At 52.8% G+C, this 13,114-nt stretch overlaps 5 protein-coding genes across 5 annotated transcripts; 1 reads left to right on the top strand and 4 right to left on the bottom strand.

Moving 5' to 3' along the window:
• Positions 1–21: 21 nt before the first annotated feature.
• APUU_70916A (uncharacterized protein) lies at positions 22–714 on the top strand (the record flags this gene model as incomplete). Its single annotated transcript, XM_041695842.1, has 1 exon — positions 22–714. The coding sequence occupies one exon, from the start codon at positions 22–24 to the stop codon at positions 712–714; it is 693 nt and encodes a 230-aa protein (XP_041561532.1).
• Positions 715–1,182: 468 nt separating this feature from the next.
• On the bottom strand, positions 1,183–2,412 carry APUU_70915S (intradiol ring-cleavage dioxygenase; the record flags this gene model as incomplete). Its single annotated transcript, XM_041695841.1, has 1 exon — positions 1,183–2,412. One exon carries the CDS (start codon positions 2,410–2,412, stop codon positions 1,183–1,185), a length of 1,230 nt encoding a protein of 409 aa, XP_041561531.1.
• A 224-nt stretch (positions 2,413–2,636) lies between these two features.
• APUU_70914S (uncharacterized protein) lies at positions 2,637–4,448 on the bottom strand (the record flags this gene model as incomplete). Its single annotated transcript, XM_041695840.1, has 3 exons — positions 2,637–3,121; positions 3,176–3,271; positions 3,320–4,448. 3 exons carry the CDS (start codon positions 4,446–4,448, stop codon positions 2,637–2,639), a joined length of 1,710 nt encoding a protein of 569 aa, XP_041561530.1.
• A 949-nt stretch (positions 4,449–5,397) lies between these two features.
• Positions 5,398–6,868, bottom strand: APUU_70913S (uncharacterized protein; the record flags this gene model as incomplete). The annotated part of the gene is made up of 5 exons (XM_041695839.1): positions 5,398–5,931; positions 5,998–6,206; positions 6,264–6,403; positions 6,450–6,676; positions 6,731–6,868. 5 exons carry the CDS (start codon positions 6,866–6,868, stop codon positions 5,398–5,400), a joined length of 1,248 nt encoding a protein of 415 aa, XP_041561529.1.
• A 1,642-nt stretch (positions 6,869–8,510) lies between these two features.
• APUU_70912S (cytochrome P450) lies at positions 8,511–10,418 on the bottom strand (the record flags this gene model as incomplete). Its single annotated transcript, XM_041695838.1, has 7 exons — positions 8,511–8,654; positions 8,741–9,188; positions 9,256–9,648; positions 9,714–9,912; positions 9,960–9,993; positions 10,047–10,138; positions 10,190–10,418. 7 exons carry the CDS (start codon positions 10,416–10,418, stop codon positions 8,511–8,513), a joined length of 1,539 nt encoding a protein of 512 aa, XP_041561528.1.
• Positions 10,419–13,114: the final 2,696 nt, after the last annotated feature.

Below are 13,114 nucleotides of genomic sequence, written 5' to 3'. Positions count from 1 at the left end.
CCAATTCTACCAACCGCCACAATGAAGTCCATCAGCACCATATCCATACTCTCGGGCCTCCTCGTGCTTGCCCCCTCCACCCTCGCAACCACCTCGTGCAATCCAAGCACCCTCAACACCACCACCTACCTCTACCCAATAACTAAGCAAGGCACAACAGTCTTCGACGTCGCAGCAGCCACCAACCGCGGCGTCTGCGACATCGGGCGCCAAAACCTCATGGCCGACGTCACAATCGTCCCGAACGTTGGCCAACAGCTCCTGATCCCACCAGAGACATGCACCCCAGACAACGAGACCTGCCTGCTCCCCGAAACAAACAGAACACGCACCTGCATCGACGGCGGCCCGCGCCTCTACTACACCGTCAACGGAGACACGTACGAGCGCATCGCGCAGCGCCTGAACATATCCACCGAGGCATTAACCTCGCATGCGCTGGGCGACCAGACTTCAACAGACGAGCTAGAGCCCGGCAAATTCGTCAAGGTGCCCCTCTGCGAGCCGAGTCGGTGTGTGCTGAAGCCGTATCAGTTCAGTGCGGGGGTGTATAAGGACCTTGCCGAGGAGTTTGGGACGACTGTGGGTCAGATTATGATGCTGAGCCCGACTTATAATTATAGCAGCCAGGCGTTTCTCCCTGGTGGGACGTTCCCGCCGATTAATGTCTTGACTAATTGTACACAGTCGAGCAATGTTACTGTTTTGTCTTAGGGTGAGGTTGGTACTGGACTTGTTGAGAGTGCAGCTTATAGAAGGGTTCGTTTGATTGATGTCGTGTGCAAAAATTCGCATTTGATTTTCTGCCATCTGTATCAAAACTTGTTTTATAGAACTTTGGGATTATTATTTTTTATAAAACCAGTGGATTCTATATAGCTCTCTATAATATGTATCTAACTTTTGAACAATAAAAGGGATGTTATTGTTTATTATGCTTTAAATATTTAAGATTGGATTTAAATGCTTTATATGATTGTATACTTTCGCGTTTTCAGCATGTTTATTAGTATAATATAAATTATCGCGAATAAGCCTATCTTTTGATCTTTTAACTTGAACATTTTGATTGATTCATACCGGATCTATCAGCTTCTCGCCGACTGCCGGAAAGGTCCCAATTGTAGGTACAGTAGAGAAATGAAGAACTACGGAACAGGTTTAAGAGGTAGTAGAAGGCCATTAAACAGCCGTTGCTGGAGTATTCTCCTCCACCAGCACGCTATGAGCAGCCGAGATCTCCGCCGCATCAGTCTCATCATCCCACGCAGTAGGCGGAGGTGCCGAATACACCGCGGGCCCAGGCCCCTTTTCACCAGGCAGAGCACCAACATCCACATCATTCTGACAGTCCTCGTCATCGGACGTATAATTCGCCCCAATCCGGCCCGTCCCACACGAGTACTTGCCGCCGTCGGCGCCATACACAAAACTCTGCTCGGAGGGCCAGCTCGCAGACGCGTTCACGCCGACCCGCACCCACATGAACAGCCCGTCCGCCAGGGTTTCGCCTAGGTACTCATAGTGGAAGACGGGGTCGGAGGCCGAGTAGGCGGTTTCCTGGTGGAAAGTGTCGTCGAATGCGTTTCCGATGGGGATGTACGGATTCTGGGTATAGGGGTATGTCTGGGAGACTTTGTCGATGAGGGCCTGGTCGAAGAAGAACTGGCCGATGTGGGCGATGCTGCCGCCGGTGATGGTGCCGTTGGGGAGGACGGTGACGTCTGTGTGCGCGATGATGTGGATGTGGTTTGTGCGGCCGGTGTAGTGGCCTGGGAAGATTGTTTTGATTTGGGCTACGCCGTCTTCGTCGGCCATGGAGACGGCGCGGAGGAAGGTGTTGTTGACGTTGGAGTGGTCGGTGAAGTCGCCGTTGCCTTGGTTGATGACGCCGCTGTAGACGCCTGTGGCGTTGGCGTTCCAGAGATCCCACCACATGCCGGGGATGGGCTTGCAGGTTTCGAAGTCGATGAATTGGGCCTCGACGATGATGGGGACGCCGGATTGGTCTTCGCGGGCGTCTGAGCGGATGACCTCGCCGGGGACGTAGTAAGGCCCGTTGTCCCCGTAGGGGTTGAGGAGGACGTGATTCTCCCCAGTGAAGGCGTCGGCTGGCCGGTTGGGGCTTATGAATGGGCCTGTGTGGAGGTGGCTTGTGTTGAGGGCTTCCACCATCGAGCGTTTGAGCTTCAGCTGTTGGCGGTGCTCGTTCACGACGGCGGCGCGACGTTTATGGGCCTGCGAATTTGTGCCGTCCGAGTTGAGGGTGCCGGCGCACGACTCGAGGCTTCGGCGGCCGTGCCTGAAGAAGTCGCGTTTGGCCAGTTGGGTTTCGAGGTCTTCATGTTCAAAGGCACCGTGAGCAAATGCCGGGGTGGCGAGAGCCAACAGTACAAGCGGTTGGAGACGCATGGTGCAATTATGGAAGCAGTAACCAGAGAATAGATTCAGTGTGCTACGGCGGGATACTTATAGTTATAATCGATGTAGTTGTTTCAGTCTCTACTTAGAAGTATAGTCGGCCTCAATAGCCCTAAGTGGAAAGCCCGCGATGATCAGCATCATCGGAGTTACAGGATCCACATAGGAATTGGACAGGCTTGCGAGATTTAGTCTGAGCACGGCCCAACCTGCGACTACCTCTGGTATGCCACTGCAATCCCAGACGGCTCTCCATTAATCAACCGAATTTGAGTGGCTCGCCAGACATCCCGCTCAACGTGGCTCGTCCCGTTCGCTTGAAACACCATCTCGTAAGCCTTGTCCGCCGCGTAACTTGGCCACGTCGGGGTCGCCGGCGTCGAGTTTGCCTGGCGTCTCCACGAATTAGGGTCAAGCGTGGCAACGAAGCTCACCCAGCTGCTGCTGATATCGCTCGCAAGAGCTGCGAGGTCGTCACTGGAAACAGGATCAGCGTCGTATCCGAGTCCGCGTCCGCGACCTCCCGTGTTGGCAAAGACGAAGGGGACTTCGTTCCCATGCCGTGCAGAAGCTTGGTCGTAAAGCGGGACGTCGAATCGATAGCAGTATGCGCTGATGTTGGCGCGGGTCCAGGTGGAACAGGCCTGTCGGCGATTCGCGTGGATGGCGGCGTCTCCTTGATACGCCAATGCCCTCTCGTCTAGAAGGCTTTAGCAGACTGGCATATGATAGATGGTAGGCTAGGGTAGCTTACATGGCGAAGAAGACACATTCGAATAGGCCGCCGCCAGTTGGTTGACCAAGATGCGCGGCAGTGCGATACCAGGAGCAACTCCGTGGAACTGAGGGTCTTTATATGGATTAGCAGAAGTTTTTCAAGCTCAAGAAGGAAGCATACTTGCGATGAGGTCTATAAACTCGGCCTCGGTGCGTATATCGTGCGTAGGCATGTAGTGTGAACCCTCATCCGTATTAGCACCGATAAGAATGGGCACCTTGACATATTTCTTCCCGGTGTACAGCGACCGACTGGGCTGCTCAGGAACAATATCACCATCGATGACCGGGAACCATGACTGCGCACTCGTAGCATTGATTGCATCGTTCATCTGTGTAAAGTCCACGTTGCGCAGACAGGCCATCCGATCCACCGCATCCCAGCAGGTATCCCCATCCGCCATGCCATTCCCCGACGCATATTCTGCATCAGGCGTAACCCGCCGCGCAATCTCATCATACAAAGGCTGGTAGAACTGCGTCCCATTCAGCCCCTTTTCTGGAACCGGGTTTCCGCTCTGCATGATCGCCGCGCGGAACAGACTGTCATTGCGTCCGGCGTAGGCGGTGATGTGGAAGCCGACACCCGTTGCACCAGCGCCCTGGCCCCAGAGAGTGACTCTGGCTGGGTCGCCTCCGAAGCCTGCGATGTTTTCCTGGATCCAGGCGAGAGCGAATCGCTGGTCGCGGAGGCCGATGTTCGTTGCTCCCGTGTCGCGCAGCTGGTTGCTGAAGAGGAAGCCCCAGGCACTGAGGCGGTAGTTGAAACTAACAGCTAGCATGGGCTGGCCGAGCTGGACTGATTTCTCAACGATGAATGAGAGGTTGTATTGTTCTTGACTGGCACTGCCGCCGGAAAAGTCTCCGCCGTGGATGAAGACAGCGACTGGCAGCCGCTGGGCGTTGGATATGTTGCCGGCCAGGCGGGGACGGATCACGTTGAGGTAGAGACAGTCCTCTGACATCTCTGCCAGGGGAATGGATGTCCCATAGCCAACGCATGAATGGGCATAGGATGTTGCCGGCCTGGTCCCATTCCACGAGCTGCTCAGGGCGTCCGCAGGGTGAAATCGTCTATCGCCAATGGGTGCCTGGAGATATGGAATGCCGAGGAAGAGATCCTGGTTGAATTCGGCAGAGTGCACGCCAGAGTATGTCCCGTTCAGCGTTTGGGCAACGGGCGCGCTCTCTGTGGCTGAGGCTGTCAGGCAAAGGAGGGCCAGTGCAGATATCGCAGTTGGGCGGACCATTTTGGATGTGTTCACGTTAAGATGAGCGTACGCGGCGCTTTTAAATACAGAAATCAGCCACGGTCTACTGCTAATGGTTCCAATCCATTACTGTAACAGGCAGCAGACTCCGAGTTATAGTCTCCTTGTGGGGCAAGACATCCGCTCTTGATGAGTCTTGAGACTGCTGGCGTGGAATTGGAGGGAATAAATCGAGATTCCGTAGCGTAACACTCTGGACATCTTCTTCCTCTGCGGATCCTTCAACCTTTCAGATTTGGTCCTGGTCGCGAAAGTAGGCTGGTTGATGCCTAAGGTGTAGAGCCGGTTATAACACATCCACCTTCAACCATTACTCCTATTGACTCTTTACACACTTACCTTTGCACGCGCTCCCTTCTTCCTGCACTTTGGAGTCCGCTTGTACTTTTCGAAACCGGTCTCTCAGAAAGTCATGTTGGCCTCCCTCCCAGTGGTTACTATGATCCGGCGGGAAGTCCGCCTAGTCATTATGGTCGATATGAAGGAGGATATATAAAAGAGCGACAGTCACTACAGAGTTACTGCTAACTCCGTTGCACGAGCTTGTCTTCCATCGAGCGTGACAGTACTCAGGGAAGCCGACCCCCGTTGATTCAATGTATACCCTGCCAAAACTAAATTGCGGACGGTGTCTTTTCCTTTATCGCCCGTCAAATAATTGTTCCTTTCCTTTATTAGCTAACGCCCAAATTGAATCCGGATGGAAGATGATGTACAGCGGCAATTCTTATCCTGTGATTCAGACATTTGTTCTGGAATTGTAAAGGTATATGAAGCGCTTGATATGAAATATCTATATATGCATACCCACATCCGTTCTCCAGCCGAATCCGTCCGAATTCATCCCATCCCAGAATCATGAATTAAAAGATTAATAATTACTCAAATAAATAAATATCCATAACTCATAATGGACGCATCCTTCTTTCTAACCCCTCTTCACCCCACCATCCCACGCACCCCCATTACCCCTAGGACCCGACTCCTGCACAACATGCCCATCCCTAGTCGGCGACCCCGTCGGGCTAACCTCCTCGCGCTCAATCACCGTCTCATGCGTCACCGTAATCTGATTATTCCCCTTCCCGCCAGCATTCCTCCCCCCATCAACCAAAATCTCCTCATCACTCCCCATCGCCGTCGAATGATGCACCGTCGACCCAAACCCACGCAACCGCCGGCTCTTCCACCCGCTGCCAGTTTCCGTCCCCGTCCCCGTTTTCGACTTCCCGGTTGCGGCATCGTGCGAGGCAAGCGGGTAATCGCCCTCGCGCCGCCGTCCACCCGACGGCCCGCGGCCGTAGCTGCTTGGCCCGCTGTTGCTGAATAGGGCCGAGAGACCGAGTTTGCTTGCGCCGCGGCGGATGAGGGGTTGGATTATGGGTAGGTTGGCGACGATGATCGAGACGAAGGATTCGCGGCACGCCCATTTGCTGCCTTCGACGGCGCCGTTGGAGCCGGCCTATTCACACATTAGTATTGGCATATGCATATACGGTAGATTGGGTATGGGATATGGTGGACGCACGACTATGACAATCACGGCACGGACGATCGCAGCAACGGCGACGAAGATGGCGCCGCTGAAGAGGGCCATTAGGGTGATTTTGCGGCGGAGACCGATGCGCACGGCCCAGAGGAGGGGGAGGGGGATGGAGAGGAGATAGAGATCTGTTAGGACGTTGGGGATCATGACGACCAGGACGTAGACCATTGAGCGGGCGGGCTGGCAGATGTCTATATCGGTCAGTACTGGCATTGAACAATGCAAAGACTAAGAGAAAGAGGACGCACTCCCTGGATCCGGGTTAATCTGCCAGAACTTGCGCATGGGCTGGCAGCTGAGCACGAGGGTCAATGCCACGCCGAGATAGGTGACTCCGAGAAGGATGTATGCGAAGCGTACTCGGGTTGGGAGGTGGCTCAGGCCGGTTCTAATGCTGTCAGTATAGGGTCTTGTAGGGGCTGGAGCGGGCGTACGTGAGTCGGGAGTAGAAGACCGCCAGAGAGCCCTTGATCAGCCAGAGGACCATGGCGTACAAGTTCCAGCCTGCGACTTGGATCTTGGATCCCATGATGCGGAAGTGGTATTCGTCCGAGTTGGGATCGAGCGAGGCGCGCTGTTCGGGCGTCATGTAGCTGTTGGTGAAGCCGCCATATCGGGCGCCGACAAGGTAGGCCAGGGACACTTCGACTGCGAAGATTATCTGGTAAAGCGTTAGAGGAATGAAGTAATAGGGAATGAGGCAGTAATGACATACCCCGGCCAACGGCATGAAATAGTCATCGAGCTGGAAGTTCGACGGCCCAACCTGCGTCCATCGCACATAAATGCGCACGAGGATAAAGACCAGGCCAATGCCCAACAAGGTAAAACTCTCAGTATAGTCCACTGCCATGTTGACGGGCAGCACCGAACAAAAACGACCAGATTGCAGGAGGACTGCCTGCCGATGTTGGCACCCGAAGATATAGGCACTGCCGATATTTCAAGCCACCAACTTCTCCTGAAACGGGGCTCACTTTTCTTTTTTCTGAGCGGGGACCACGCGGCTGAAGGTTTACTGGGTCAACTTAACTTGAACCTTCAACAGTCCTGCACGATCGCCATCGGATCTTATTTGCAGATTTGCCCATCGCAATCTTGCTCCCCACCGGGCCCACTGCTGCGGCAGAGCTGCAGCAATAATGCGAACGCACACCGACAATAACAATGCGAGATCTCGCTGGAGTGGAGTTGTGTGAGCGTCGCTGTCAGTGTCAACGCAGCCACTATAATTGTCACTTTAATGTGCAACTATCGCTGGCAGACATACTGAAGAGACAGGGGATGCGTGCAGACTCGCCCAGCCTGAGACACCGTTCGTCGCGGTGATTTCCATTCCTGGGCAGTGCTAGGAAGAAGAAGAGTTTCAGTTGCACAGACTACGACAAAAGTGGTATATAGTGGTCCTTCGCACCACGGGGTTAGCCCGAGCAGGATCACAATCCCTGTTCTGTTGTGGGCGGATCGCCAGTTGCCACGGGTTGCCAAGCGTTAAGACGAGCGCAAGGTTCTTCACGATTTGAAGAGCCAGAATATCGGTTACTCGTTTATGGTCCGTGAGTCGTGACTCGTGAGGAATACGGGGTTTCCTGGCGTCCAGACTTCAAACTTCCGCCACAGGGGAGACCCCTCAGACAACTCCAAACGGCCAATTCGTCGGAAACTCAGAATGCCAAACTAGTCGAATCCTCCAACAATAATTGTTGATCAATTGTGTGATGGCCAAGATCGGTTTCCAATCAGTCATCAGTCATCAGTAATCAGTAATCACGTAGGAACGACAACTTCTCGCAAGACCAGCCCGCAACCACGATAGCAATTCCGTAGTTATACGCAGCAGCTCCATCTATCTGCAACCCAAGTATTGGGCACTGGAAAGGGGCTCTTAGCACTCATCTTGTCGAGTGGGACGGCAACGAGCTCTTCTCCTGCGTTCCATGGTACAAGCAAGCAAGAATTGGCCGCGATACGAGGGCGCGACTCGAGAGTTTAACTTTCTAAAGTTCAGTCGCTCAATTCAAAGCCACAAATTCAAACTCTTCCAAGATCCCAGTGAACATCCACGTGGAGACCGTCGGAAAAGGCCGCCGCAGAGATCCGGAAGCGGAAGTGCAGAGCCAGAGTGGGTGCGGAATTGACTTCCCCAACTTCGTTTGTATCTGTGAACTGCCAATCTCTCGCCGTCTGGCTCGGGGATCAATTCCGTCGCCCAGTCAGAGCCCTGCTATTGCTACAATTTCGCTCATTGGATCTCATTCTTCCTCAAGGCAAGACTGACCCGAGTGCGTGGTCCAGGAGCCTTCTATTCTGCAGATCCATCGGAAGAACCAAAGCGCCTCCTTTATTGCAATTGGGGATAGTGCGCCCTACGCAGAGTTTAATCCTCCAGCTGACCATACAGCCCAGGGGCCAAGATCTCAACCTCCAAGGCGTCTCCAATTATTAACTCGAACGAAACGCATCTAGACTCTTTCTAATGGTCGATCGGTCATCGCCTAACGACGTCTCACCTTGACATCAATTGCAACCGGCTTATGCAGCCAGTACGACGTCGTGCGCATCTCCTCCTCGCTTCCAAGCCCAAACGTATAGGCCTGCATTAGCTGCGGAATCGCCTTGTATATCTCACACATCGAGATCTGAACAGGTCCAAGCGTCAGCATTAGCAGCTCTTCAACGGTGGATAACAAGGGGTAAGTTCATAGGTGGATACGGCAATACGCACATTCTTCCCCAGACAAGTCCGCGCCCCCATCCCAAATTGCATGATATACCGATCCATCACGCTCGCATCCCCCTCAATCCACCTCTCCGGGCGGAACTCGTCCGCGTCGTCCCCGAACACGCTTTTATCGAAATGGATGATGCCGGGGTTCACGCCGATCCGCGCGCCCCCTGGGACGTAGTACCCACCCACCTCACATCCAGACGGGGGCGCGTGCCGCGGGAAGGAGACCCCGGTGATGGGGTGCATCCGGATACCCTCTTTGATGCAGGCAGTTAGGTAGGGGAGTTTGATGGCTTCGTTGTAGGCGATGTGCGGGGAGCTGAGTTGGTTTGCTGCGGCTGCGGCGTCGATCTCCGCGGTGAGTTTTGTGTATACGGCTCTGTGGCGGAAGATGTTGTATAGGATTCCTGAGAGGGTGAGGGCGGTGGTTTCGCTTCCGGCGAAGCTGATTCAAGGTTAGTATATATGCTTCACTCTCCAAGTATGGGTGGAGCGGGTTAAGGGGCATATACAAAGCAACAAAAACCTCCATCTTGACATCGTCGAGTATAAAATCCAACTCCTTGCCATTTTTATGTGAAATCTCCATGAGTTTCCCCAGAATATCAGCTCGCTGCGGCTTCGAATCGTCAGTACCGCTCTGGAGCGCCGCAAGACGGTTCTTCAGCATTCCGTTCGTCGCCTCAGTAAGACTCCCTAGGGCTTTCAGAGCCCCCCGGACCTTTGGGAAGAGAATGCCCGTTAACATGAATATGCTCCGCACGTACGTCGGCATATTCCCCGCCAGGAACTGTATAGGGATCAGGTCGTCCGTTGCGGCGATATAGCCTAGGTGGTCGCCGCCAGACTGCAGGAACCCGAACATTTTGCTAAAGTAGAGTTCGCCGATGACATCGTATGCGTACCTGCATGAATATTTCATTAGCAGCTGAATATCTTACAGTTCGCATGGTTGTGCAGATGGGTATACATTCGCGTCCACACCCACAAGTCAAAAGACTCCTTGTTATCGGCCATCGCATCCAACTTCTCAATCCACACATCGATGCACTTCTCGATGTACTTTTCCGACTGCAGGATACTAGTCATCGTGTAGACATTGTTAACAATCCTACGGCGCTCAGCGTGTTGTTTTCCGCCTTCGGATGAGAAATGATCTGGGAATCGTGCTGCTTTTGTCAGTTATGTCCTTGATGGCCGGGGTTTGGATACGTACCCCACGGTGGTCTAAATGCTACATAAAAATCGGTCTGTTGGTCAATATTACAACATTATCCCGTATTAATCTGCGAGAGAAACATACCTTGTGCGTAAAAGATTTAATCCCGTATAGTGTTTTCATCGCCCCGGGGTCACTGGTGATCAACTCGTTCGGGGCAATGCGCACCACAGGGCCTGCATCTGATCAGCAATTGAACAAGACAGTGACCTGGTAATGGTTCCCACCGTATCTCTCATGCAGCTTTTTCTGTGCCTTCTCAGCATCACCAGGGAGAACATGAAGCACCGTCCAAGCGCGCGTGATAGACGCCCAAAACGGCCCAGGGAAGTTCGCCAGAGGATGGAACCATCGCGCGTAGATAATCCAGAGCGTCCAGTATGCAACGACCGCAGCGAGCACGCCCTGGGCCAGCAGGGGCTTATCAATACCGTCAGGAAGTGTACCCAGAAGCATTCTCGCGGTCGCCAGTTTCAATCAGCAATTTCACCTCGTGCAGTCACTAGTAAACGTGGGAAATCCGAGGGAAACAGACCGTTTAATGAGAACCAGGCCCTGGTCCAGACTGTACTTTTGCCCTCGCTGGCGGCTGCAGCCCCGTGCGTTGCTCCACGAGCCACTACCGTAGGCCCACGACAGCTGTCCATAAGCCACAAGGGTCCGCTGCGGCCCAATAGTCCCAGCTTGATTGCGAGCATGGCTGCCATGGCGTTCAATGCGAAACAACGGTCTTGCATAGCGTCGTGCCGGTCCGAGACGCGCCGTTAGAAAGTGACAGCTCGTTAGTGCGGATCCTGGTCTGTTCTGATTTCTCAACTTCTCCAACGGGGTCCACGTCAACGCCAGGGACTAGCTGGATGGAGGAGGAGGGGCGTTGGTAGCGTTGTTTTTTATTATTAGAGTGATCTGGGCTACCGTACTTATGCCTGGGGTGCTGCGACTACCGTTCATTTCAAGTACTCTCGAGAGTCGAGACCCGGGATGGTGAGCTTGTCTCTATCCCTGCTAATATAGCGATACGGAACTTGGCCGTCTGTTTTGTGATCTGACATGGAATATAATTCCGAGTCAATCTACTCAAGTAAATAGTAAAATCCAAGACCTATGACAGGCTTTTAGTGATAAGAATCCACCCACCTTGAGTATAATCCGTTTAACTGCAACTCTGGCTTATCTATATAACCTCTTCTGGGGCTGCTCTGAGCCTATTGCATCCATGTATACAGTAATTGCTTTTTAGTAAATACTTCACTACAGCTCTACCTACAATGCCCCGCTTGTCAGTTCGGTTACCGATTGCTCCCTTGTGGTCAGCATCGCTCACCGAGGAACAGCAGCCACTTAAAGAGAATCCGTTCGCCGCATGATGGCCTATGCTGCCTGCCATTCCACTGTGTCTACAAATACCTTTGACTGAGATCCAGTCGAGTGAGCAACATGGCCGACCTATTAAAGCTCGCCTCTATTACAGCTGCTTTTTCCACCATTAATATACACAACATCCAAAATGAAGAGCGCCTCAAGCTCATCTCCACAATTGACAAGTTCCGTGCATCGCTAGAAACGCCCGAGGAAAAGATACAAAGGATCAGCTATGGGGTAAGTCAGGGCTCATCATCGCAGTCCGTCCACAGGGTCTAACGCTCTCCAGCACTTTATCTCTGCCAGTATCCGAGTTGCGCAGGGGATGGGTGTATTCGATCTTTTTACCCAGTCTGCGTCTGCTGAAATCGCCCTCCCTGAGCTTTTAGCGAAGACAAAGGGGGATGAGAAGCTCCTCTGTATGTTGAGGTTCCACCTAACTATATCCATTATCCATCAATCGCAGGCGCGGAATAGTACTAATAGAATAGACCGCATAATGCGCTTCCTCCACGCACAGAATATCTTTGAAGATATCGGGGCGGAAACGCCTACATACAAGGCCAGCCCTATTGCACTGGCATTGGCAAACGGCACTACGTCTGGGGAGACCTTTAAACACGTGTAATTGTCCTCCTCTCTCTCTTTTATGTGCAACTGTACTCACTTTATTCTCTAGGGACAACCTCTCCCCCATCTCCGCAAGACTCGCAACCTATTTCGAAACCACAAACTACCAGAACCCAGGCGACGCTTACAACGGACCCCTACAATTCGCCCTCAACACAAAAGACCACTACTTCGACTGGCTAGCCAAAAACCCAGACGCACAGGCGGCCTTTAACACCGTGATGAGCAGCGGACGGGGCAGGCAGAAAAACTGGTTCGATATATACCCTGTCCTGGAGAGCCTCAGCCACAGAGCAGTGGTAACCGAAGGAGAAAGAGAAAAAGACACAGAGAGAGTCCTACTAGTCGATATAGGAGGGAATAAAGGCCACGAGCTCGTCGCCTTCAGGAAACGCTTTCCAACCCTCCAAGGCCGTCTCATTCTCCAGGATCTACCGTCTGTCGTGGATGGCATTACTGAGTCTTTAGGCGAGAATATCGACATCGTGAAATATAACATGTTCGATCCGCAGCCTGTCAAAGCCGCGAATGCGTACTACATGCGAACGGTACTGCTCGACTGGCCAGATAAACAAGCATTACAGATTCTGGCGAATATCAGGGAGGTTATGGCGGCAGACTCGGTGCTGCTGGTTCAAGACCTTGTTTATCCTGATCGTAATGCCGAGGTGAGTCCTATGTCTGCGGTGTTGGATTTCATGATGATGGAGTGCTTTTCGGCGCTTCAGAGGACGGAGGCTGAGTGGGTGGGTTTGTTTGAGAAGGTTGGGTTTGTGGTTAGGAATGTCTATAGGCCGGAGGGACAGGCGTTTCTTCCGATTGCGTTGTTTGAGGTTGTTCTTAATGGTGCTTCTGCATGATGTTTATTTGCTGTGGTTTAATTATTTGCCCAAATCATCTATCCTACAAAAAAGTGCTAAATAAAGGCAGGCCAGGGAATGCTGGTAGTTCGGCCGAAGCAACAGCACTGTAGAGAATCTGAATCAGTTGATCAATTTCATGGCGCGTGTTGCGGTGGTAATGATTCGCCAAAGGTTTAGTGTCCTCCGGTAAGTTATGGTAGTCTGGCCGTGAAGCCGTCGATTATGAATGGCCAACTACGGCGCTTGTGCTTATGCTGCACGTATACCGGTTCCTAAGATGTGTCTCTGCTGATAAGT

Source organism: Aspergillus puulaauensis, chromosome 7 (assembly GCF_016861865.1).
Source record: "Aspergillus puulaauensis MK2 DNA, chromosome 7, nearly complete sequence".
In the NCBI taxonomy this organism is placed as follows: domain Eukaryota; kingdom Fungi; phylum Ascomycota; class Eurotiomycetes; order Eurotiales; family Aspergillaceae; genus Aspergillus; species Aspergillus puulaauensis.
Note: the sequence above shows the minus strand (reverse complement) of the source record. Positions and strands in the feature narration are given on the sequence as shown.